The 26,067-nt window shown below is 48.6% G+C and overlaps 1 protein-coding gene across 2 annotated transcripts in view; it reads left to right on the plus strand.

The window, feature by feature from the left end:
• The first annotated feature begins 2,936 nt into the window (after positions 1-2,936).
• Positions 2,937-26,067, plus strand: part of LOC122392606 (nascent polypeptide-associated complex subunit alpha, muscle-specific form-like) — a 41,204-nt gene continuing 18,073 nt past the window's right edge. For both annotated transcript variants that reach the window (XM_043387660.1, XM_043387661.1), the window contains exon 1: positions 2,937-3,184. In XM_043387660.1, coding sequence (XP_043243595.1) covers positions 3,079-3,184 — 106 coding nt within the window. In that variant the 5' untranslated portion in view covers positions 2,937-3,078. The remainder of the gene's footprint in view (positions 3,185-26,067) is intronic.

Genomic DNA, 26,067 nt, shown 5'->3' on the forward strand with positions numbered 1-26,067 from the left:
ACCTCTTCTATCTACATACCAAATTTTAGATCGATAACTCCTTTTTTGGCCAGGTTATAGCAAAAACTGTTCAAAATTGATGACGTACTAATCAATCTTACAACATCATTGCTTACTCCATTGCCATGCACAGTGCACACACAGAAATATTGAGCGGAAAAACGGTGTAATTGAAAGTACCAAAAGGAACATTTTTTTGGTGTAAAATTACTCCGTTTTCTGCGTAAAAGAACACTTATATGTGTGTTTTGCTAGCTTCGGAGTGCTTCACTATCGTGTAGGAGAACCGCTTTCAGTGTACCTTTACCGCGGGTCTCGCGTTACATTTACGCACCAATATGTGTTTTTGGTAAAAAGTACCAAAAGGAACACTCGCGTGGTAATCGTACACAAATTCATGGCGGTAAATTTACACAAATATGACGGTTATTATAACGATTTTTTTTCTGGTAAAGCTAATGTTGGGCCCGCAAAATTTGTAACGCAAGCGACACACGGCGGGACGTTGTCGCCAGCCGCGAGCCTTAGCTAAATGCAACGAAACATTGTGATGCTCAATGCCTACCCCATGCTGCAAACACGTTTGTTTGTTTGTCGTTTATTATTAAGAATCGACATGACATCTGACGGAAATAAAAGTTAGATTAGCGTATATACCTTATGATGTATATAAGCTGATATTTCACAACGCATGGGCGCCGCTACAGGCCGCAGCCACCGCCCGTCTCCCGTCAACTGCCCGTAATTGATAAATAAAAAATATGTCATCTGTATGCACTATAACTTCACTGTGCCAAAATTATCGTTCATTTAATTAGCCATCGGCTCTCTGTTGCCTATCTGGCAAAATATTAGCATACCTATACCTAATTAACCCTAGAAAAGCATGAAAGTGCATCCATTATTTTCATAACACGACAGCAGCTCAGTTGAAAAATTACAAGCCCACCTTAGCACTCCGACAAAGCTGGATAATTTCCAGCAGCTCCTCCAATGTCGCTCCGCTTCAGATTTCCGACTCGGTCTTGATTGCAGTTATCAGACGATGACCACAATGCAGTATTTCACTTATTATTCACTTATTCACTCATTACTCAGCCTATTATCCAACTAGATAAACACCACAGCACTTTTTTATCTCACTGATGTCACAAGAATGGGCAAACTCACTCTGCGCACTGCAGCCACAACACTCCCCCGCCGGCCCCCGCGGTCCCCGGCGCACAACTGACAGATTGCGAAAATGGCGCCGCCGCCGTCAGCATTTAGCTCAAAATTTCGCTAAATTTACACGGGTTGACGTAAACGAACGGTGCTCTGGATGTGTACCGCAATTACCAGTGTGACACAACACTCATTCGCTTATGGATACACTTGCTTTGCATGAAAACATATCAGTTAGGTATTTGAACATCTGTTATGCTGTTACATTATCCTGTTTTGCGTAAAGATGCTTGTGTGGTGTAATAAAACTGCCGATGTTTGTTAGTTTACCAATAAACGTCGTATAAAAACAAACTTATTCTTGATGCCTTTACTTATTATGGCGTTGTGCGACGGATACCTTGCTTGTTTATCACGTAAATACTTAAACTAAAGATATTTTACTACGTGAAGCAGAACTTTGAAGCTATTTGAACTATTTACGAGTATATTGAACTTGACATCGCTCAATATTTCTGTGTGTGTGCGCAATTAGAAACAGAAATATATATGTATATCCCACTTTCTACCGATCACCCGAGGCCTTTGTGATTCGGATGCGAATGCAATATTCGGACATGTCTCACCACACAGACTCACAGAGCGAGTGTTGCCAGAGCGAGTGTTGCAGTGTTGCCAAAGTGCGGCCCCGGCTCTCCCCGTAACCGATCTGTGCCACTCGGAGTGTCGTGTGTGCAGGGACCGTGACGGGAACAAGGCCCGGCCTGGTGCACGTAGCACACCAACAGGTCAGTGACGGAGATCAGGCACGCTCTCTGACGGAGCAGCGGTGGCATTGCAAGTTCCGGGGCAGCCGTGCTGTCTATATTGTGAGCTGTAACCCATCGCAATGGTCAACGATGGTCAGGGGAAACCGCTCTTTTTTATTCACGTCCCAAGCTGGTGGCTACCCTCCACTATTCAGCTGATACACGGGTGGCCCCTGTTGAATGAAATATATACTTTTGATCATTTTTTTATCGCCCGTCTCGCAGGATGGGCCCAGTCGCGGCGGTGGACCAGTGCGGTGCAGTGGGTCGTAGCCATCAGTCCTACCCTACTGACTATCCTCTCATAGCTCCAAAAGGCCCAAAATGGTCGAAAGTGGCAAAAAAAAATTAACCGCAGTACTTGTCTTCAATCATTCCTTCACTCCTTTTTCTTGCGGGGCGCAAAGCCCATAGTCAATCAGGAACAAAACAGCGAAGAGTTTTGTGCCTGCCACTTGCCATGCTTTCAAGACTGCATGTGCATACCTATAACATACCTACTCTATATCCCTTTGTTGGCTGGCATGGTCCATAGTATCGTATATTTTGCTTTCCGAACAATTGCCGCCTTTCATTCTTTTGACAGGGATTGTCGTATCTGTCGAAGTATCATTGTGCGGTTGCACAAATCCCACTTCTTATTGCTCAAAGTCCGAAATTCAAAGTCGATACTATCTCAACGAACGCAATATTATGCAATCACCCGTTCAATCCACTCGGCCAAGTGGCTCGATGTTTTAGGGCCAAATGATTTCTCAAGGAACATTGCTATTGTTTTTATCTCTGATATAAACTGAGAGTAGCATTTCATGTATCAAAAGCATCACCAATATCTTCAATCGGCCGCGGCGTCTCCGCGCGTGCGCGATCCGCGATATGACGTCACACGGCGGCCGGCGGTGACGTCACGTGGGCCGGGGCAGCGCGGCTCCGGGAGAAAGGCCGCCTTTGCGACACGGCCCGAGTTCCTGTTCCCATTCGGTGGCGAGCGGACGGCGCCGCGCGGCGGAGCGACAGTGCAGGCGCGATGGCCGCCGTCTGAGTGTCCGAGTGCCGCGTGGTGTGAGTGCCCTGAGTGAGTGCGGACTGAGGTGGGGAGTACAGGATGGCACGGTGGTGCGGGAGGATGGCCGAACTGCCCGAGTGCCGCTGGAAATCCAGCCGGCACTCCTGGACACTCGTGCTCTGCTGTGGATTGGTGCTACTCCCAGGTGAGTCGCGGGCTAAGCACAGGAGTGCCACCTCTGCCTGTATTAGGACGAAATAGTCTGATCCTACATGCATGAAAAACATGTGCTCAAATGTATAACATGACCTATATTTGGCCTAAATATAGGACAATCGGGTAGCGAAAGTCGAAAATTTGAATTTGGCATTTCAAACATAGGTACACCGGTACTCAAAGTAAAGCTATCTCAAACTAGGAGCTCGACTCTTCCAACATTTATGTCACCTTCACGTCGCGGGTGAACCAAACAGCTGACCTGCCTCCATTAAGCGCACGGCCCTCATAATCGATACCTCATTACCATTTGGAGTCCGCCGCCCGTGCATAACACGGCTGTCAGTTTATCGGCTGCCTCTGAACGGCCACCATTGTTCTATCTCTGCGCCGACCCCGAGCGAGCATAGAGAGGAGAAACCTGGCCGTCCCGTCGGTCCCGGCTGAGGAGGCCGGCCGGCCGCTCCGACCTGGAGGCCGCCATCCAGCTCGCCGTACCGCTGACCCCATTACACACAGCTCGGCTCTCCGGGCTGGAGGCGGCCGAGGAGAGGCTGGACAGGCTCCGCTGGTAGTGGGTGTTACGGAGGGCTAGCGACGGCCGCGGAGAAGCTGGTCAGGCTCCACTGTTGGAGGGTGGGTGTTAGCAGGCTCCACTGGTGGTGCAGGCATTAGTGAGCGCTAGCAGCGGCCGCGGGAGAAGCTGGACAGGCTCCACTAGCCGTGATGAGTGTTAGCAGTCTCCAATGGTGGAAGTTGTAAGCGTGGAGCGTCCGGGCCGATTTCTACCTGTGATTGCACCAGTTGCTCCAACGGGGCACGGTGGGTCTTTTTTTTCTTTTTCTTTTTTCGATAATATACATTTATTACACTCAGATCATCTCATCACATTCACAGTCATCCGACATCATCCACTCCAATGATGCGCCACCAGTGGCTCATCAGTCGTTTCATCAGCTGCCTCAGCTGGCACGACGCGCAACGACAACTCCCCCCAACAGCTCACGGTGGGTCGTGTTGTCCTTCCTCAGATGGATCGCCGACAGGATATACCGGTTACCGTTTGTCAGATAACACAACTAGTGCGAGACGAATGCCGCTCTTCCGCTCGTTGAAGCAGGCAGTGATGCGTCAACTCAACTGATGTTGATTAGGGGAAATCCTCCGCTAATGAGGCGGAATAGCGCCCAACAAACCATGAAACCTACATATCGAGAGCTCAGAGTACGGAGTTCAGCTGAATTCTGCTCAGATAACCGGACTCCGGCTGGATGCAGACCTCTGGAATCGCGGTCACGTCCGGCGTCACGGTCACCGGTGCCGGCGGGGTCCGTCACGTGTGACTTTGTGAAAGTGTGCGCCGGCCTCGCGCAAACACCGTCCGTGTGCAGTGACCGGCGCGGGCGGCGGAATGACGGACTGGGCTGGTCGGTATGCCGGAATGATGTCGATGTGTTCGCCATAGCCCAGAGTGATAGGATATGAATCACTGAAATGTCTGCGATGAATAGCATGCTGAAAACTTGCTTGGATGGCTCTTTAAACTTCAGAAGACTCTATGTAGTAAGCTGTTGTGCTCATAATGACATGACTGATCAGACGGCAAATAACTCACCACCACGCAGCTGTGAGGCCGCTGAGGTGGTATGTTCCTATGCGGAGTTGCATTCCCCAAATACCTACCAACACTGCGTTGCAGTCTCCGCATAACGTCCACGGTCTAGCAACAGTCTGCAGTGCGTGATTATATCAATCGCTGGAAATTACGCAATCTTAAATGAAACTGAATGCTTCCACAACAATTAATTTTGAAACAAAAATGCCTTATCATGCCTGGATTGTTTGAACGGGCCTCTAGTCCCTTGTTTATACCTACATTGGTGCGATGCATTGTGATCACGATGCATTCAGATTGCACAGCCAGCGGAGATCTATGAAGACACCCAATGAAAAATTGCTAATAATAAGGCCATGGTCCATGTATCTGCAGTGCCCCAGCCACTTTCACGGTTGATCTGAACCGGTTGGTCCAGTTAGCTGACCCAGGCGAACTCGACAGGAGAAACTCAATCGCTATGGCAATGTTTTCTGGGTAAGTCTGTTTCTAATTTGGTCCATGGTGCTTCAGTTCCGTTGGGAGCAAACGGCTCCTTTTACGGATTTCCAGCAGAAGTGTTTCTACAGAATGAGTTCTGCTCCTGACTGTCATTCGTGACACGTCTGTTGCATAGGTCTTAATCAAGACAAAGCGGCATCCGTACCGCACCCGGTGACTGCCCCACTCCTGCAGTGAGGTCCTGTACTCGCCCACATACCCAGTGACTGCCTCACTCCTGCAGTGACGTCCTGTGTTTGTACCCCACTCCTGCAGTGAGGTCCTGTGTCCGTACACACGCGCCCACAGCCGGTGTGGCGGCGCCGGCGGCGTCATCCGTCACCGATGAGGGATGACTCAGTGCGCCGGCGGCCGCCAGCCGGTGACCGAGTTTCGGCCGGGCGACGTCCGCCGCCGGCCGACCGATGGTGTGTATTGGTCGCACCATAATTCGGGCGGCGGCCGCCGGCAACAGAAAACAGTGGGCCAGCCGGTTGTGTATTGGATTTTCTTGTTAGTGGGAATGGAGCTGACTACGGGTGTGGTACCAAAACCGGACCATGTGACGTGGGATTAACGTTCTCTGGTTTTCACTATTCGTTGACCAACTAATCGGTCGAACTCAATTCGTCATCCATCCATATATATAAATATAACGATTTTAAAAGCAGATTTTTTAGAGCTTTCATCATATTAGGGCACATTATCGTCAACAGCATTCCATTTTCCCCAGCTTTCAAACTGAATTAATGGCTTCCCTCAGGACCCCGGTATTTTGGCCACATTTTAGCTCTGTAATGCCCTCCGATTCCCGATGACCAGCCCTGCAGCTGCTCCTTTAGATGCCACCCCACCACGTCGGTAGTGAGCCACGTCGCCCTGTTCTGCGGGTCGGGCCACATCAGCCGCACAAAGCCATGTGAAAGTAGCTGCCGAATACCATTGTAGCAGCCAGGCGTGTCCGCCGCCGACTCGGCGCCGTGGCGGCGTCTGTATGCTCTGTCTTGTACAGTAGAGTAAGGAAACTATGGTTCATCCGCACTCAGGGCAGGATCGGATCGGCCGAAACCCAGATGTAGTCTCGCTTCAGGAACGAGAGACGGAAAATCTATCTCGGTTTCTTGCTCTCCCTCCCACACGTTCAGTGTGAATTGCTCTGAGCCACTTCACAGAGGAAATTTCTGTGTTCGTGTGAGTGTTCGGCGGGCGTACGACCACGGCTTTCACGGTGGTTTGAACAGGATGCGTCCCCCGATCACGCTATGCTGTGGTTATCGGTGACACTGAATGGTACCTTTCTCAGACGTGTGTGTGTTATTTCCAAAAGTCGAGTTCAACTTTACTCCACACGGCAGCGCTACAGGCTGCAGGGAGGTCTTTTACCGCTGGCGTTGGCACGATATATGTAAGTGGGCGTCTTGTTTGTCTCGCTCGCGCCACCCCACGCCGCACGCGCTGTCAGCTGAATAGTTATGATCCGCATTCCAGTAGAAATAAGGCGCACAAACAGCCCGAGAGAGGTCACGGCCGAAACAAAGGGACGCACTGCATGACTTTTTCCTGCCTTCTAATGACGTGTCGTTTTTTGGCTTGTATTTTTTGCTACAAACGAGCTGTTCTATTGACCTTTGCACTGCCTGCTTGACCTACGGTCGACAACCCTGGCAGCCGTTTCGGTCTGCTGTTCACTCACACATTCCGTCGAGTATCCACCTTTCCGCCGGGATTGCTCCTCGCTGTTATCTACACGGGCTGGCAAACACCGTCCCGTGAGCGGTGCGCTCCTGTTGTTTTCCTCAGGTGGGACGGCAGGGTGCCGAGCTGGGTCGAGCTCCAGGTGCAGCGGATAATTACCGGTCCCGGGCCGGCGTGGTGCCCGGGCCGGCTTTTGTCCCGCGCCGTCTGCTCCCCTATAGGGGCAGGATGTAGGTCTCCGGGATTAGACTGGAGAGCGTTCCCCTCGAGGACGGGCAGTGGTCCGGATTCGGCGGTGAATTACCCCGCTGAATGTGGGCCACATGGGGAAGGGAACGGCAAGGGGTGAGTTTCAAGGTCGGCGTTCCGAGGACCGGAGGTGCTGAAAATATGTAACATTCAGCGAACGATGCTGCGACCATACACAAGACCGCTCAATATGAGAGCTTTGAGTTTTGAGTATGCATTATACAAATTAACCAGCTTTGAAAATGAAAATAACCATTGCAGTAGCAATGAAAGTTTTGCGCTTACGTTGCAGCATATCGGAATGTTATGGGTTGCTATTGAGCGGAAACGCTGTCCCAAATGGATTTTACGTTGATCTCTCACACACTTTTCTCACACCATAGCACGCTGATTTCATTTTGACTCATCCAGTCCCTAGTATCACTATACGGGATACAACTGTTCCCATCCCTCAGCACTGCAGCCCTTGCCGCAGCCCGTGTCACGGGCTCCAGGTCACGTCCGCTCCAGTCAGAGGTCAGAGCGACTCTCCGAGGTCAGGATATCGGCCGGACTCGTGACCCGGCGGCGGCGGAACGGCCGGAGAAAGTCGAGCTCGCGAATCAGTCGTGCGTCAAACGGTGTTTGCACAGGGTTCACCAGAATGGGAGATCTCCCGATAAGTGAGACACACTGTGAATGTCATGTTTTCTGGGTGCAGCATCTGTGACAGAACACGAGCAGTGCTGCTTTGTTGTGGGCAGATGATGTTGTTCACCATGACACGAATATGGATCGCTCATCATTTCATGAATGCCGCGCGCGTCTTACTTTGGGTATACGAGTATATGCTACCGCTTGGTTATTTCAGCGGTACGTGCGATCTATAAAAGTATGTCTTTTTCCATTTTTCCGGGCCACCAAGGCTCAGTAAACAAAAAATACTCATTACTGTTCCATGCTCATAAGTTTCGATGATCCTTAATGGCCGATAATAAATGGCCGCTCCGTCCAGTATAACGAGCTCTGCCTTAAAGTAAACATACATCTCGGTGATTACCGACTAGTCATATATGTACCTGTTCCGCCGCCGCCGCTGCGTTTTTGAGCTATCACCATGGGCGGAGCTTGTGACCTCTAAGCATATGGTAGCCCTCCCGACTGATAACAGTGGTGCTGTGTGACCTCCATTAGACCGATGGCATATCTGACACCATCTGGGGACTTTCTTTGGTCTCGTTTCACCAACATTCATGATATAGGAGATGATAGTAGAGATAGTGCCAAGCCACTTTTCTGCTTCCTTTGTTGGCTGTATAGTATGCTTGGAATAAAGATGGTTGATGGATGTTTTTGTTGAGTCACGTTACGGACATACCAGCAATAAGAACCAAGTCCTCATTGTTAAGTAGCACTTCATTTCGAGCAGAATGGAGGGCTTGATAAAGAACTTCTAGACTTAACTGCAAGCTACAGACAATTAGGCTGGAGACTTCCAGTTTGCGGTTAACTCGCGTTTATTTTGGTGGCTAACTTCCTTACACGCGTGTAGCTGCCCACCAACTTTTACCCGGGGACTTCCATCCGCGGTTAACTGGTGGGTAGCTACACGCGTGTAAATATTTAAATGCCGACTTACACGCCAGTTTAAAGGGCTTCCCGATCAGCTGATCGGGATGCGGCGATCAGCTGGTCCAATGAACAAGTGCGAAATTCCGTTATTTATGGGACCGGTGGCCCCCAATCAGCGTTTTTGCACATGCAATGAGTACAGCCGTAACAATGGGATGTGGTGATGCATTAACCTAACCAGAACAGCGTTTGAAGCCGTGCCAATCAGCATCAGTAATGCTAATCGCCTTGTGTTATTTCACTCTGTATGGCCGACCGCCAGTCTACTGCATGATCTTGCAACAGCCGTATCTCAGATTACTCGTCTGCCCTCGTCGGTTCGTCTCCGTCACCCCCCGTCCTCACCCCCGCCCCGTCACTTCACCGGTGAGGCGTCGTCGGTGTCCAATGCATTGCCACACAAAGGACGATTATCACCGAGTGATCAGTTCAGTGGCGGATCCAGGGGGGGGGGCTGCGGGGGCTGGCAGCCCCCACCCAAGGAAAACTGGCGCCACTGCGCCGAAGGCGCAGTGGCGCCAATTTTCAATTCGCAACTCATCGGAGTGCCGCATACTAGGACTAGGATGCAAAAATCAGTCGAATACGTCGTTTCAGTACGCTCCGCACCGATATTTCCAATCGTGTGGTGTTACTGTACATACTGATCCTGGGCGCCTCTTGTCAGGGCCACTGGGCGCCAATATTTCAGCGCCAATACGATGCGACTATGGCGCCTATCCGGGGCGTGGCGCCCAATTATGACCTGCAGCCCCTCCCCAGTGAAAATCCTGGATCCGCCACTGGATCAGTTTAATATGTGCGTGTCGCGGGGGTGGCTGACGTTCCAACGGCGCAGGATCCGGTCCACCACCAGTGCCCATTTGCTGCCGTTTAAACCGCTAATGGTTCTTTTTGGCCGTCCTTTTCATATCTCTCCAGAGCTGTGTCAGCTGTTTCTAGTCCCATTTTTCTTCTGACTAGAGGTGGCAAAATGTGGACCCGAGGACCCGGTCCAAAGAACCAGTCTGGACCCATATGGGTCCAGACCGGTTCCTGGAAATTTTCTGACGGGTCCAACCGGGTCCTACCATAAACTATACATCTTGCACACTACACATTATTGCAAAATATGAAGTGAATTAAGTGAATGTTTCTTTGCACACAGTAGCTCATGAGTATTCCCCATTGGAAATAGGCTGTTTTACATGATGCAGCTGCCAACTAATGATACCTACAAGTAGTTTGTATTAATTGACTTTTGGGAAACGGGTCCAACTGGTTCCGATTCCAACTAAGACCGGGTCCGACTGGTTCCAGAAATGTCCAACCGGGTCTGGTTCGAGTCTGGTTCCCAAAATTTTCATCTTTTGCCACCTCTACTTCTGACCTTGCATTACAGGCTGTAACAATGTTCTTCCAAGACCGTTTTCGTTCTTCATTACTCCTTCCATCGTGTCGCTTATTTTTGATGACTTTTACTTCAGTCTTCATGACATCGGCTAACAAATGCATGTCTCTACTACTGAAATTTCTGCTCCTCTTCTTCCTGTCCATGGTTGTTGACCGGACACTCGTATTGCTTCCACTGAGCTGGTCCTCGCCCCACTGACACGTAACGCGAAGTGCGACGACAGGGGCCCGACACTAGCCGGCTGGCTCGACGATCACATTATTTCGGATGCGATACGAATCCCATCTCACTATCCCGAAGATTACGAAATAGCAGCTGGTGGCAAGGAGATAGGTGCGATGGAAATAGACTAATACCTCCGTATTTGAAAATTTGAGTCCTACATCCTCAATTCTGTCAACTCAAATATTGCTCTGATTACTCATGTATGACTTGTTGAAAACATCTGGATACTTGCAGTGATGAAATACGTAATTTGTAACCCCTCAACAAGCACAGAGGCCAGTTTAACCAACAGAAAAATAGCCGCCTGGCAGAATTTTTTGCCTAAAGACCGTTTCACATACGGAGTGGAAACGCGATAAGCACGTAAGCGGATAGGGCTTTACCGCTCTCGATCCGTATGTGAATCGGCCTTTAGGCGAAAAATTCCGCCAGGCGGCTATTTTTCTGTTGGTAAAACTGGCCTCAGTACTATGAAAAGGTGACCTCAAATTCGTCTAATCTTAGCAGCCGAACGGCTAGGCCGAACTGGCTGAAAAAGCCTGAACTAGATGATTGCACTATTGTCTATCACTTGCACTTAAAATTTGCACAGAAATAAACTTTTAAAACCCCCTAAGGACCAAAAAAAGCACCACCGAAAAGATACCCGCGAACTTAATACATGGGGTGGCTCGCGTGTAAGTTCGGTCGCTAACTTAGCGAACAAACTATTTACCCGCAGATGGAAGTCTCCGGGCAAAGTTACCCGCCGACTTAAACGCGAGATAAACGCCAACTTACCCGCAAACCACTTACACGCGACTTACCCGCGTGTGGAAGTCTCCAGCCGTCGAAGGTTTTCAGTCTAACCGAACACATTGTGTTGGCTTTTAGTCTCTCAGGACGGCAGAGAAAGTTCATCTAGGTGATATAAAATGTATAGTTTCCACCCACCATCAATGGGACGGAAACTAGCCGTGAAAGGCAATTACTGAATGAGGCGGCAGTATGGCCTGGGCGACGGGCGTACTCGATTGGCTGGAGCCTGGACACTGTGAGATTAGCTGGAGAAATTCACAAAATCGGCAGTATGATTAGGCTTAGTGACCAGCTGCACCACCCACTGGGCTATTTGTTCAGCGAAGCGCGAAAAGAAAGATAAATTTGATTTATAAATATCGCCATTGTGAATATCGATCTTTGTTCTTTGAGCTTGACCACACGATTTGGCTGTGTTGGCTAAATTGCAGACTAGTTTTTCCAGCATCAGTATCTAGCATCAGCTTAGACAGCTGTTTAGTTTTATACAATAAGAGGGGCTAGGGGAAGTTGGGGCAATGCCGGAGTTGGGGCAAAGTCGAAATTCGAGATATTTCTAAAACCGTACGACTGGATGCCACGTCTCAGTGATGCTCTGAAGCTTAAGTGACTACAATTATCGCATGTTTGTTACGAGTCGTCATTTGGAATACTTCGGCTGTGAGGGCGCCAAAAGCGTTTTCAAGGTACGTTTCCCTTGTACTACATGCGCCTTTGAAGCTGCATTTCTTACTCATTATGCTACCGTTTGTCTGGCCAATTCGGTCAAGTAATCTTCAGCATGTCTTTGCATAAGTGTGCTGCCTATTTGAAATTTATACAGCACGTTTAAAAGTTATGGGCCTCCTAATGAAAGTATGGCTGGCTGGGGTAATGCCGAAAACGTGCAATTACGCACGTTAAAGCACGCTACGTGGACTTTACTGCAGTAGAATAGCAACGCGTATTTTTAGTCAAACAAATTACACTTTCAGCCGGCACAACGGCCTGTTACCTATAAGGAATGATTTACCTGGCATTTTCTTATTATATCACACAATTATAACTTCCAGTGTGCACCAAGCGTCCTCAAGCTCTTAAAACGCGTGTCAGCTTTGATGAATTTTGGATAAAGTTTGAGATAAATTGGCAAAACATCAATGTCGGCATTCCTCGTAGATCATTTATCCCATTTTCGGCTTTCCCCGCAGTCCGGGGCAACGCCGAAAAAGTCAGTTCTTTGATATTTTTAGTTTTTGCGCTTAACGGTATGCGAATTCATCAAATGCGCCTGGTATGTTTGAAAGGCAAAAGACTGGCCTCTCGAATGACGCCAACAAGAATAGCTTATGTTGTCTACCTTGCGTGCTACGGGCGTCAGAAAAAAAGTATTCGGCGTTCCCCCAACTTCCCCTACATTTTTGTCCGACTGGCTACTCTTACTGGTCCTTTTCCGGAGAGAAACCTCACTGAGCTTGTCACCGTCTTTGCTACCGGTTTTGTCTCCCCTTCCCATCCCGACCGGTTGATCCGGCTACTCCACTCCACGGAGGTGTGCCGTGTTCCGTGATCCACCGCACCGAAAACTGAGCGGCGGCGGTACCGCTGGTCGCTGGGTCAACGGGTCACACCCACACCGAGCCGGGACAGCTCGGACCAGGGCAGAGCGCTTATGAATGAACCATGAAGCACCGCTAGCCCTCGCGGGCCCGGGGGGGGCGTTTTTCGCCCCCCCCTGGCGAATATTTGCGATAACTCTCGAACGCTTAGGGATAGGAAGGCGAAACTTTCAGTACCTTTTCTCCCATCAATTTGACATCTTCTGAAGTAAAAGATTTGGACCTAGCCCCCTTGATGACGTCACAAGGTCCATTTTCCTAGACCCCTGCACGGCAAAAATCGGCGTCACAGACGCAAACTTCAAATAGCTGCTAAAAATAGAGTTTTAGAGATAAAGACAAATTACGAGCACGGCTGTGTAGCGTTTGACCTAGAGAAAAATAGAAAAATAGTTTTGGTGACCTGAGGTCAGAGGTCAGGTCAACGACCCCGAAATGTGGTTTTAGTTTTTCGCAAATAACTTCGACAAAAATGGTCCTAGAGCTTCGGCAGTGGTACCATCGCATTCGCCTTGTCAAGCCGCGTCGAATGATATATATTTTGTTCGGAAAAGGTCAAGTTTCATGTTGACCTCATGTGACCTCGAATGACCTCTGGTTGACCTTGACACATGAAAGGTCGTTTATGATGGATTTGTACCCGCTGATCACGAATCTGGCATCTATTTTCCTCTAAGCCTTCATTTAGAGCTTCCGGATGGCAAAATTGTCTTATTTATTATTACTAACTTGAATCAGTGAAATAGCCTCTAGCAGGGATACTCTTCTGTGACCTTGACCTTTGAGCAGCCTTGTATCGTAAGATGAACCACAAATAGGGAACTGATAAGCCTCAAAACATTTCAAAACATCTTGGAAGTTAGCACGCAAGATGTGCGAAAAAGTGCCAAGTTTGAGGTCAATTTTGAGCGTGACCTTGACCTTGACCTTTGATTTGGAGCACATTTTCAGAATCCTCAGATTCTCTTCTTTTGTTTGACACCCAATTTTGCCGGTTTGATGCAGCCTGCCGTCCTCTAGAAGGCTTACTTTGAGATCACTACACATGTGCTGGTTTTAGCCTTTGACCTTGACCTCTGACCTTGAAAATTGACCTGAGGTCAAAAATTTTAGGTGCATTAGAATCGTCTCGTAAGGACCTTTCGTTTGGTATCGCTTGTGTTTCCGTAGCTCCCTTATTTACGGAGTTAGACTGGGGGGGCGAAAAACGCCCCCCCCCCGGGCTGCGGTGGTTGGGATTACCCCCCGGGCCCGGCCGGGCTAGGCGCCGGCCAGTGTCATCGCTGACCTACCGCGGCGGCGGAAACAATCGGGCAGAGAGGCTGGTTCTCAGAGACAATAGACTTGCAAGGATCGGGGAAGGGAGGCTAGTTCTTTGAGTTAACCCGCGCCCTGCTGGGGGGGGGGGTGTTTGAACACCCCCCCTTGTGGTTTTTCGCGAATATCTCAAAAACGGCGGCGCGGAGCGCCGCCGTTTTTGGTACACCTTATCATACATCAATTCTACACATGTTGTAAAAATTTCAGACCAAGGTCATTTAAGGTCAGGTCACCAGGTCACTTGAAGTGACCTCACCTCATAAAAAGTTTCAATGTCTGTCATAGCTACACCGAGTGACCGATCGCTTTGAAACTTTCAGCGATTGCTAAGAGCAATAGCATGTACAAAATGTATATCTCAGAATTTTGATATCGATGACCTAAGGTCAGGTCAATTTTGCGACCTCCCCATTATAAGTCAATGGGAGAAAATTGAAATGCGCCTCTTTTGGATGAAAGACATTATAAACACTCCCAAACACCGAATTACAAGTGGTTTAGACACACTGAGCTTGAAAATGGTGTCCGTGACCCTTGTTTATGCCCTGAGGTCATCTTAGGTCACGAATGGTATCTAACAGTTTTTCGCAAATAACTTTTGATAGAGGCATGCTAGAGCGATGAAAACGCCTTAAATGTGTTCAGCTCGACGATACGGATCGACTGATATGCAACATGACCCTTTCCGGTCAGGTCATGACCTTGACCTGAGGTCAAATTTTCAAGTTGACCTTTTAAGGTCAAGTCATAGTTCATTCGATGCGTCTTGACGAGAGGAACACGATGCCGGTAAAAGTAAGCTCGTACAAGGCTTGGGTCAAAAGTTATTGCAGAAAAACTGTTTTTGAAAAAATCGGCTATTTTGGCAGTTTTTGCCCCCTGCAGGCAAAACCGTTGACGTTAGGTCAAATCTGAGAGAATTACTCAGAAAGGGCGTTAATAGGGCTATCGAATGCGCTTTTCCGCGGCGCTGTAGCTCTATTGGTTCCCGAGTTATGCGTTGGCTTCTTGGAAATTTTCGACATTTGACCTGGAAATCGGCGAAATTTTGCCTTCAATGACCTCTGGTGACCTGACCTTTGACCTGACCAAAAAAATGACCGAAGTGATTTCGTCATTATTTTTTACGCTCTTTCGAACGCCGCCTTCCGCGTATCGCTACGTGGCCCAGGAGCCGAGTTACAAGGGGGGGTGTTCAAACACCCCCCCCCCAGCAGGGCGTGGAAATCCAGGACCCCCAGCAGGGCGCGGGTTAATAGACTCTGTAAACATCAAATTATATGGGCAGAGGGTCTGGCTCTGAGACAATGCACTTTGGAAGTATCACAGGGCTGGAATAAGGGTATAGATGCTAGTTCTGAGAGACACTACAGACCTTGGGAACGCTGTTCTGCGAGACACCAGTCCTGCAGACCTTGGAAACGCTGCAGAATCAGGACGGAGTGCACTGAAAAAAATTTTTACTCACTTTTCTGAGTAATGACTGAGTTGCCATTTTGTCCAATGGTAAAACTCACTCTAAATCCGCGTACTCAGGTAAAACTCAGGGCGGAACGCAGGTAAGACTCGGGCAAAACTCATTGCAAGTGAGTAGCATGTGAGTAACAAAGTGAGTTGCCATTTTGTCCGATGGTAAAACTCAGATAAAACTCAGTAAGTACTCATGCGTAACTCATGTCCTACTCAGACAACTCAGGCCAAACTCAGGTATTAGTAAGTCATTACTCATGAAAAACTAGGAAGTAACTCACATGTAACTCAGCTGGTACTAATGTATAACTCAGGTAGTAGTACGGCCATAACTCAGTTGGAACTCATCGGTTATTCAGTGAAAACTAGGGCTGTACTCAGGACGTACTCACGTCGATAACTCATACGATACTCGGGTGTTACTCAGGCGCCGCCTGAAACGGCTGATCTGATTCGTTTTATATTGGCTCAAGCCAATGTATAGGCTCGCCGCCCATGATAACAGCTGCCGCATCAGCATTATGCAATATGCATGCATGATGCTGATACAACAGCCACTACCAGGCAGCTAGTCTATATATTGGGATTGGCCAATATATAACGAATCATTGCCCAAAACCAGCATACATATCTGTATTATACCATGCCCGACCAACGTCTAGTCTTGCACTATTCGCCCCAGCCCTTACAAGAAATACATGTTTGTAGAAACGGTCGCATTGCGCTGTATTTAAATTCTGACACACGCCAAACTGCGTCGGGGGGGGGGGGGGGGGATCGACTCCACGTCAGCTCAGCTTCACTCTTTTGCCAGCTTCTCGACCTCAGTCTTCGCGGCTACAGGTGGCTGGCGCTCAGCATTGAATGGTGTGTGGAGCACATGGATACACACAAACCACAGCGTGTTTCGCACTTTGTGCGCCGTTTGTTGACTGAGCACAAAGTGCGCCGTCGCCCACAGCAAAAGACTCCCTTCCAAACCATGGATCCCCACAAGACTTCCGTTCGCTCCACGATGAGGCGGCACCGTTCGTTTTCTTCGGACTTGTTATGATAGGGGTGATCCAAATTTTCGTCACCCGTGTACGCCACCACTGACGCCTTCTCCGCCAAGATGCAGAGGAGGCTCAATGGGCCGTTCCCTGAAAACACAATAAAAAAGTCAGATTTTCTTTTGCCAGTAAGAGAAACGGAAGTTATAGGGCATGCAAGGTGATTGAAATATCAAAAGTTATCAAGTTACTTCAGCTCAAAATTAATGTTAAACCGCGCCGTGCTGGTGCTCTGAGTTTACCGTGATGTACTGGGGGGAGGGGGTCGTCTTCACGTCCCCTCTTCTAACTCGGCTGTTGGGGTTGGGCCACGTATAGCGACACGCCGTAAGCGGCTTTCGAAAAAGCATTAAAGATATTTAAGGAAATACTTGGGTAATTTTAAGGTCAAGTCAAGTCAAGCCAAGTCTTGGGTAAGTCAAGTCAAGTCAAGCCAGGTCACCAGAGGTCAGGAAAGGCCAAATTTTGCTTATTTCAATATTTTCGAAAAACTGGTGCTTAACTCGGAACCAAAAGAGCTGCCCGCGGAAAAATGCAGTCAAAAGCCCTTTCGACTTTTTTTTTTTGCTGGCGTTTGATCTCAGATTTGACCTCAGGTCAACAATTAAGCCTCCAGAGAGCAAAAACTCTAAAAAAGCCGTTTTTACCAAAATGTTTTCTGTAATACTTTCCACTCAAGAGTCACGACATTTATTTTGCCGTTAGCATAGTGTTCCTCTCGTCGGGACGAATAAACTATAATTAGACCTTGAAAGGCCATATTTAAAACTTGACCTTAGGTTGACCTAACCAGGTCATGTTGCATATCAGTCGATCCAAACCGTCAAGCTGAACACATATGAGGTGTTTTATTGCACTAGCAAATATATTTTATACATGCCAGGGGCGGATCCAGAAAATCTCCAAGGGAGGGGCCATTAGAAACCAGGAGGCCCCCCCATAATCCCACCTGTTGGAGGCCCCATCTTCCCACTTGTTGGGCCCCCCCCAAAAAAACTGCGTCTATTGAGCTTATCTAGCTGTTCAGGCAACATCTCAACATCTGTGCAGGCTTGGAGGCCCTCTGTGCAGGTTAGGAGGCCCTGTAAAAGTGGTCATCTCTGTGAGTATAAGAGACCTCCAAGTTATGAAAAGCTTTCCAATCTTCTAACAGAGAAGTCTTCTCAGCTAGTCTTCTAAGAAATAACTAAGTGGGTAGGTTAAAAAAAAACTCATCGGATTTCGGCTACTTTATTTTCAGGAGGCCCCCTTTTCAGCTTTTTAACTTTTTAACTTTTTATTTTATTTTTGAAAAAAAAAATCGACCAAGGGGGGGGCCATGGCCCCCATGGCCCCCCCTTGTATCCGCGCCTGATACATGCCGTAAGGTTGATACTTGACACATGGTAATGGGACAGTATCAAAAACGCTATACAATGAAATCCGTTCGATATTTTTTTGACATTTTACCTCAAACTGGTGTGAAATCGAGCGGTGAATTCCCTGAGCGAAAATGACAAAAATATCGAACGGTTTCCATGGCACGTTGCGAACGGTGCGATCGTCAGCGACCATTGAAATTTTTCCGATGTTAAGTCATTTGACGTGACCTGACCTTGAACGACTTGGGTCTAAAATTTCTTCATATGCAGAAACAAATGTATGAGCACAGAGCAGGTGTGCCGAAAATGGTGGCGCTGCGCGCCGCCGTTCTTAGATATTCGCGAAAAACCTGAGGGGGCGGGGTGGGGGGCGTAAAACGCCACCCAGCACAGCGCGGGTCAAGGTCGGATGGTCACCTTAACAGTCGGGTTTTAGTCTCGTAAAACACTTCCATGGGCGTCCAATATTAAAATCAGCTTGAAACAATCACATAAAATGTGTTATACTTAACAGTAATGGAAATAAGTATTTCACGTCCAAACGCGTCTCGCCGCGGTATCTAATAATCTAATATGTAAGGAAGGTTGAAAATGCTCGCTGAAATCGAATAGTGTACGAAAATATGTGTGTAGGCATTAAAAAAAAAAACAGTCGGAAAAAATAATAACAGTGGAAAAATAATAAGCACAAACGAGACAAAAGAATCTTAAACGGTTCAGCGAGCGGAATTAAGACCATGGGCTCCACCACCGGGGGGGGGGGGGAGGGTACGGGGGACGTGTCCCCCAATATTTTACATTTTTAACATTGTGCCTATGGATGCTGCATGGAAAGAATCGACTTCAAACAACCTTCGCCCCCCCCCCCCCCCCAAAAAAAAAAAAAAAACATCGGGTCGTGACGGAGTTCTTGTTTAAAGAAGTAAAAAGGGTCAAATGAACGTTCTTTTAGGATAAGGACAACATTATCCCACAAACATGTTTTTTTTAACCCTCGCATGTGTAGGGGGGGTCGGATGGACCCCCTTTCCCCATGGTTTTTCGCGAATAACTCGCGTAAAAAGCGGCTGATCGCGACGAAACTTTCAGTACCATCGCATTGATCAATTTTACACCTACCCTGAAACTTTCATGACCCTGACCCAAATGACCTTTGACCTGTGACCTCTTTTCCGAGACCATGTTTGGCCGGAATCGCGATTCGGCGTACGTCGGCTCGCATTAGCCGCGCGTTTGCAAGCTTTTCGTGGTTTCAAACGTTCAAACATGTGATTTGATGTTGCTCCCATGCATTAGGGTGGCTGTCAAGGTCACCTGAAGGTCAGGTCAGGTCATTGACCTTTGGTGACCTCGGGTGACCTCGGTTCACTTTTTCGAGTTTTACATGTTTCTAGGCTAGTTTTTGGAGCTGAATTCGAATTTAACAACCATTTGAACATTTACGAAGTAGTTTTGGTGCCTTCGTAACATGTTACGAAGCTGTCAGAGGCGGTTGACACGTACTACGAATACCCGTCACGACGCCTACTGATTGACCTGACCTGACCTGACCCGACCTGGTCTAAATGCTTAAAGACATCATTTGTGATCAAAACTAACACGATATTCGTGATCAGTACCCCGAAAAACCCCCTTAGCAGCCACATTTTACGACTTTCTAATAGGTCCCGATTTTCCCGACTTTGGGTCATTGACCTGACCTGGAAGGTCAACCAATGACCTAGGACCTTAAAATTGGGTATCATCGGCTTCCTCTCGTCACGGGCAACACGCTCGTTTTTTCCGCGAAGCTCTAGCTCGATCAGGGACCAAACGGCAAGGGGGGGTCCAACCGACCCCCCCCTACACATTAGAAGCTGGAAAACGCCGCACACATGCAAGGGTTAAATTTGAATATAACATAACTCACCTCTTCTTTCTCGAACTATGCCGGGTAGGTATCCCTCAGTTTCTCGATCGATCTGCTCCGCCGTTCACGGTTGGCACCGACCTCCTGACGCCGGCGGGGAATGTCTGCTGGTCCATCAGTTCACCTCCCTGTTCTCCGCGGCGCATGCGATTGATAAAAGCTTCATCGACAATCACCGAGCTCTTCACAGATAACTTACCCGTCCCATCCTTCGCTGCACGCCTTCCCCGCTCCTGCACTCTCCCGCACAATTTCACAATAGCCTCAACAATTCAACGTGAACTACGCGAGTCACCGCGCCACAACGGACTGAAGCGCGCGCCGCGGTTTTCGAACGCAACGGCTATAATACTCATCACGCGAACTCACGCATCACGCAGGAAACTCACCCTGCCGCGCATGCGCGCATCTTCAAGCCGGGGGTACCTCACGCACAACTGCACGTGAATTCGCGAGAACTCATGCATTGCGCAGGAAACTAGATTTGCCCGATTTGCCCAAGCAAAACTCATTTCCGACTCAGTTCGAATTCACGAAACTAAGCACTCAGAACTCACGCATAACGAAGTCACCCTGGTGATGTGAGTTAGATCAGCCAATAAGTGAGCACCACTATCGTATTCACTGAGTTTCTTCATGAGTTATTACTGAGTAATGCCTGGCCTGAGTAAAAAATTTTTTCAGTGTGGCGAGCCGCTGGTTCTAAGAGACAATCGACTCTAAAAGGATCGGGGCAGAAAGGCAGATCGGCTGGTTCTGGGAGGCAACAGTTTATTGGAGGATTAGGGCAGAGATACGAGCTGCTGGTTTGGAGAGAACATCGGACACACTTTCTCATTCATCGAATTCCCATGTGAAACAGCTAGAGAGCTGATGTTCCCATATTCTTCACAGCAATCTGGACAGCACCCAAATCAGACCATCTAACAAGCATTATCGAGAAACCGTGGCTGTTTTAGACCGCTCTCCCGAGTCGCTATCGCCTCCACACGCGACAGCGAGGCGCCTGGGGCAGCGTTTTCTTATGCGTCGGACCGGAAAGCAGGGATCTGTCGCTGGAAGTATCATTAAATGCCGAGCTCTGACATGCAACACATCTTCAGTTCTGGGTGAGAGTCTATAGCATCACGCAATGTGGCTAATTACTCTTCTGAGGAGCTGGTATTACGCCAGAGTTACAGTTCGTGTTTGATACAGGGCTTTCATATACTTCCGTAAACAGCACATGCTCCGCGCCGAATGGCATTTTCTGCGCACGAAAGGAACATTCATTTCCAACAACACACACTTAGCTTGTATCATTCATTCATCTATAAATGAGGCACGTTAATCAGAGCACCATTATTCATCTTCCCCGCTAATGGCTCCTAACGAGAATGAGCTCGATCACATATGTCAGCGGCCTCGGATGATTGGTAAGACGGATCGATTTCGTCACTATTATGTATAAAACAGCGAATTGCGTCGATGACAACCACCTTCTGCTACGACTGAAGGCCCAGGTTTTGCCGCATTTCATCACTGACTCCATCCGGTCCGGCGGTCAGCTGATATTCAGTGACCAGCTGACCGCTGCCCTTCCCCTCGCCCCACCCCACCCTCCCCACCGGCCGCCCGGCGTCCGGCGCCCGCCAGCCTCGGCCGTCCGCAGTCCGCACTGCCAGCCGCCAGCCTCGGCTCCCCGTTTCTGAGTCACGCTGCATGACCCAGAAAGCGTCCCTGCCCGACTCGCCGGCCGAGCGCCGCAGGAAGCGACCGGTCCGTCTCGCCAGTGAAAGTTGGCGCGGGCGGACGGGTGCGTCGGCGAACCCTCCCCCTCCCCTACCCTCCCCTCCGAGAGTGCCCTCCCTTCCCCACATCAGCTGTTATAGGATAGAGGTGAGCATTGAAGTTACGTGGGCCGTGGATGTCAGTGGTTTCATCAGTGACGCAGCAGGGCTGAGATGATGATGTTTGAAGCACGGATATGATCCTCATAGGATATTTACCGGTGATTTAGACATGTAACGCGCGGAAATGTCTATGACGACGGGAAGCATGAACGCCGGTGTCTGCAAAATGATACCATAGAACCTAGACACACCGTGCCAGGGCGTTAGGAGTACGCAGGGTTGAGGTGAAAGTGGCAACGTGAATAACGAACCACATGATGCCTATAGTGCTATGGGTATTGTGCCCGACATTAAACATAAGCCATTTAATTACATCAATTATTCTCAATAAACCGAGCTGTCGCAAGAAGCGCAATGAATATGGCGAATTCGTAAATATTCTTCTCTGCATGTATGTACAGCTGCTATGGATAAAATAGACACAAGAAACAATAGGTATACTATTTTATTTGCAGCATACATCAAGGCAGCCCGTGAGTCCGTTACCAGGCGCGCGATGACCGATGGGAGCTCGGCGGCTGCGAACTCCTCTGATGGCACGCAGTCTGGCTCTCTGTCTGCGCAATGCCCAGGGAGCCGTGGCAGACCCCTGCGCGGCTGTGCGCCAAATGGTCCGGTGTCGAAACCGTGCCGGATAAAGGCTTTGTTCTGACACCGTGAATCAGATACGGTGGCTATATCTCAGGCCAACAGCCTCTGTGACGGACAGCGGACGTGGACCGAGAGTCACAGATTGTGACGGTGGTCTCAGGTCTGTGACGGTGGTCAACCGCCTCAGGGTCAGCCACCCCCAGCACGTGGGTGGCTCCTGGGGTGGCTATCTTCTTGAGACTGTTCGTTACCCGACCGATCGAACTCCACTTCCTGTATCTTTTTGGGTATCTTTCTTTATGCAGCTAAATGTACGCATCATTGAATTTTGCCAGAAGTTCAGTACTCGTAATAGAGGAAGTGATTATTCCGATTTCGTGACTTCCTAAATTGTCCAGTGATGCATTTCGATGTCCTCTTTCGACAATAGCCGCCAGCCCATTTAGCTTCAGCCACGCAAGACGTCTTGCTTCCATTCCATAGCCCATGGCAAGGTGCGATGACAACACACTTTTGTTCGTTCGACTACCCGTTGTTAATGAAAAGGCAGATAACAAAGACAAGTGGGGCATTTCTGGCTTGTATACATTGTCGTGTGACGATGCAATCATATTGTGGGTGTTCTCATTGACATTATGGGTCCCAGCAGGAGCTCGAAATGTGTTCCGACATTACCAAACACCAAGTGACAGGAAAATGACATCATTCTGAAGAAACAGATCATTTCCTCATTTGCAGCGAGTCGATTTGCACCTAAAAGAATGTGAACGATATCAGTGAAACCAAGTGAACGTGCAAATGATGAAATTGGTATCGAACAAAGGAAACTGATGGTAACCTCTAATACATTTGCCAAGTTAGGTAGCTGAAAGTGGCCACGATGTGGCAGAGACTTTTGCATTTGCCAGAGCCAGATTTGTATCAACTTCCCCCGGTTGATAACGGAAGACGTTTTTTTTTTTGCAAGACTGGGCACGCCCGGGATAGTGGCTGTCGAGTGTTGACCTGCAGACTCTAACGCCGGTGAAAAAAGCGGAAACACCATGAAGTGACACCAGCTTCACTACAAGCACCACTAGTAACTTAGCGAAATGACATTTAACCCAATGTTTCATGATCAAGTCATTTATACTTCAGTTTAAAGTCGCAAAAATTGCCACCGATAACTCGGTGGCGGTTTTCTCTCCGACGGCTGATAACGCGAAGAAACATTACTGCGCGTCACCCGGATGGAAGTGGTGCAAATAGCCCTTTTATTGGACCAATAGAAACCCAAAACTACGCTAGAAATGTAACTGTTAAATGTTGACCAATAGAAAGTGAGCACAACCCTCGCTCCGTTGGAGGGGCATTTTGCCCCCCCCCTGTGGTTTTTCCTGAATAGCAAGAAAACGGCGGCGCGCAGCGCCGCATAATTTTCAGTACCTTCCCGGGTATCAATTTGACACCTTCACACCAAATTTCAAGTCTTAGGTCACCTTAGGTCAGGAGTTATTGAGGTCAAACTGAGGTCATGTTCGAGCAAAATGAGCAAAAAACATGCAATCTCGAAACGCTCACCAAATCTATAGTTATCAAGCAATTTCAAAGTGCTTTATATGGTCTAGTAGACAAAAAGCGGCGCTACAAAACTGCTATGTCGGATTTTCAAAATTTTTGTTTTTTGACAAAAAAAATCAAAAAATTGATTTTTTAGAAAAACTAATAAAAAATCCAAAATTTTTCCGAAATTCGAAAAAAAACGGAATATATGTGATAGTCCCAGCGCTCTTCTATATACATACCAAATTTCAGATCGATATCTCGTTTTTTTGGCCAAGTTATAGCGAAAAAACTGTTCAAAAATGATGACGTCAAATTTTTGAACTCCATTTTTAGCGATTCTAGACCAGGTACGGCAAAACAAAGACCACCATTAAACTCCCCGTGACGAGCTGCATCCATTCGATACCCATTTTATGCAAAAATATTAACTTTGAAATTTGACCTTATTTGACCTGACCTTGACCTGACCTTGACCTAACCTTGACCAAAACGTGACCTAAGCTGGCCCCAAAGGCTGCCTGACCCACATAATCGCATTTGTCATGTAAAATGGACCATAAAACATGTATCACACGACACTTTCATATTGTGACCCCCCGTGACCTGACTTCTGTGACCTGACCTGGTATCAGTGACCTCAAATAGCAAAATATGTATTTGAAGAACATTTCCCCATCGATGATTTTCAATGAAATGCATTTTACTCTATTTTACAACGCATTTCTTGAAATGCCTGTAAACGGTGAAAATTGGACCTTTGACCTGACCTGTGACGTCATCGGTTTGACCTAGAAAAATAAAATTGGGTCATAAGGTAGTTCCCGTTGGGGCTATCCAACGCCGTTTACCGCTTGTCGCTATGTTGCGTGGTTCTCGAGATCTTAGGGGGGGGCAAAATGCCCCCCCCCCCCAACCGTGCGCGTTGCTCGGCAGAGCCCAACGGGGCGCGGGTTAAAGGGAAACGATAATCGGTGAAATTCAATTAAAAGATGTAACAGTCATTCGCTCTTGTTTTAAAAGTGGCATTTATGCAGAAGAAATGAGCTGCGTAGTGCGTGTAGCGCTTTATCATCCTATACAGCCGAGCTATAGATTATACCTGAGCACACGCCATCGTTCACCGTTATAGTTCCTGGGGAGGCGGCGGCGGCGGTGGCGGGTGCGGTCAGGCCCATGGGAACGGGACCGCCAGTCTCACGCGGGTGGTGTGTTGGACCGGCATTGGCCCGGTATAACTGGAACAGCTGCTCTGTCCACTGACGGCCAGCGACGCGACAATCTGGAGCGGCACACATTGGTGCGAGCTGGCGGCTGATCATCCCCGGGCCATCTACTGTCCAGTATCCACATCTGCCCAGTGCAGGCTATCCATTATCCACTGAGCACCGTCGACTATCCACTTATCAATGCTAGTGCTTATTTCTTATATTTTTGCAATTAATTAGAAGCGCATCACTGCTAATTAGGCAAGCTAGCTAAAATGAGCTTCTCACAGTCAACCACATCGAAAGGCCACGAGCCAACGCTGTTGCTGGTGCGAGCGTTGGACAACGTTCACCGTCTGTGCGGCGTATTATATATCAGCGGGCGGTGACCGACACTTCTGCGTCACACACGCGCTATACGACACGCTGCTGCGAGGAGCGTCATGTGTTGTACACACAGAGTAACGGATCCCAACACCGGCTCTATGGAGCCGTCAAACAGTGCGGGCGGCTCCAGGATGAGGCCTGGACTTTGGAGTTGGAGTGGGCGGAGGGCACACGCCACGCGCTCGCTCGGGCTTCCTCGAAACTCAGAAATGCGGTCATAAGTGACTGGCGCGTGCATGTGCGTGCTGGCGAGAGAAGAGTTAGATGATTTAAGATGTGAATTAACGCAGTGTACGTCATCACTGAATCCATTTTCCGCAGTAAATGAATGAAATACTGCAGTGGCAGAGTGATGCGTAAGTGCCGATGTGACTGAAATTCACTGCATTGTCATGGCTTCAGTTGACCGCTGAGTAGCATCGGGTACTGTGTGTGTCACGCACGTATAAGGAGGGCGGCCGCCCACCGACCCGTCG

The sequence above is a fragment of the Amphibalanus amphitrite genome, unplaced genomic scaffold, assembly GCF_019059575.1.
Source record: "Amphibalanus amphitrite isolate SeventyFive unplaced genomic scaffold, NRLGWU_Aamphi_draft 000493F_arrow, whole genome shotgun sequence".
In the NCBI taxonomy this organism is placed as follows: Eukaryota; Metazoa; Arthropoda; class Thecostraca; order Balanomorpha; family Balanidae; genus Amphibalanus; species Amphibalanus amphitrite.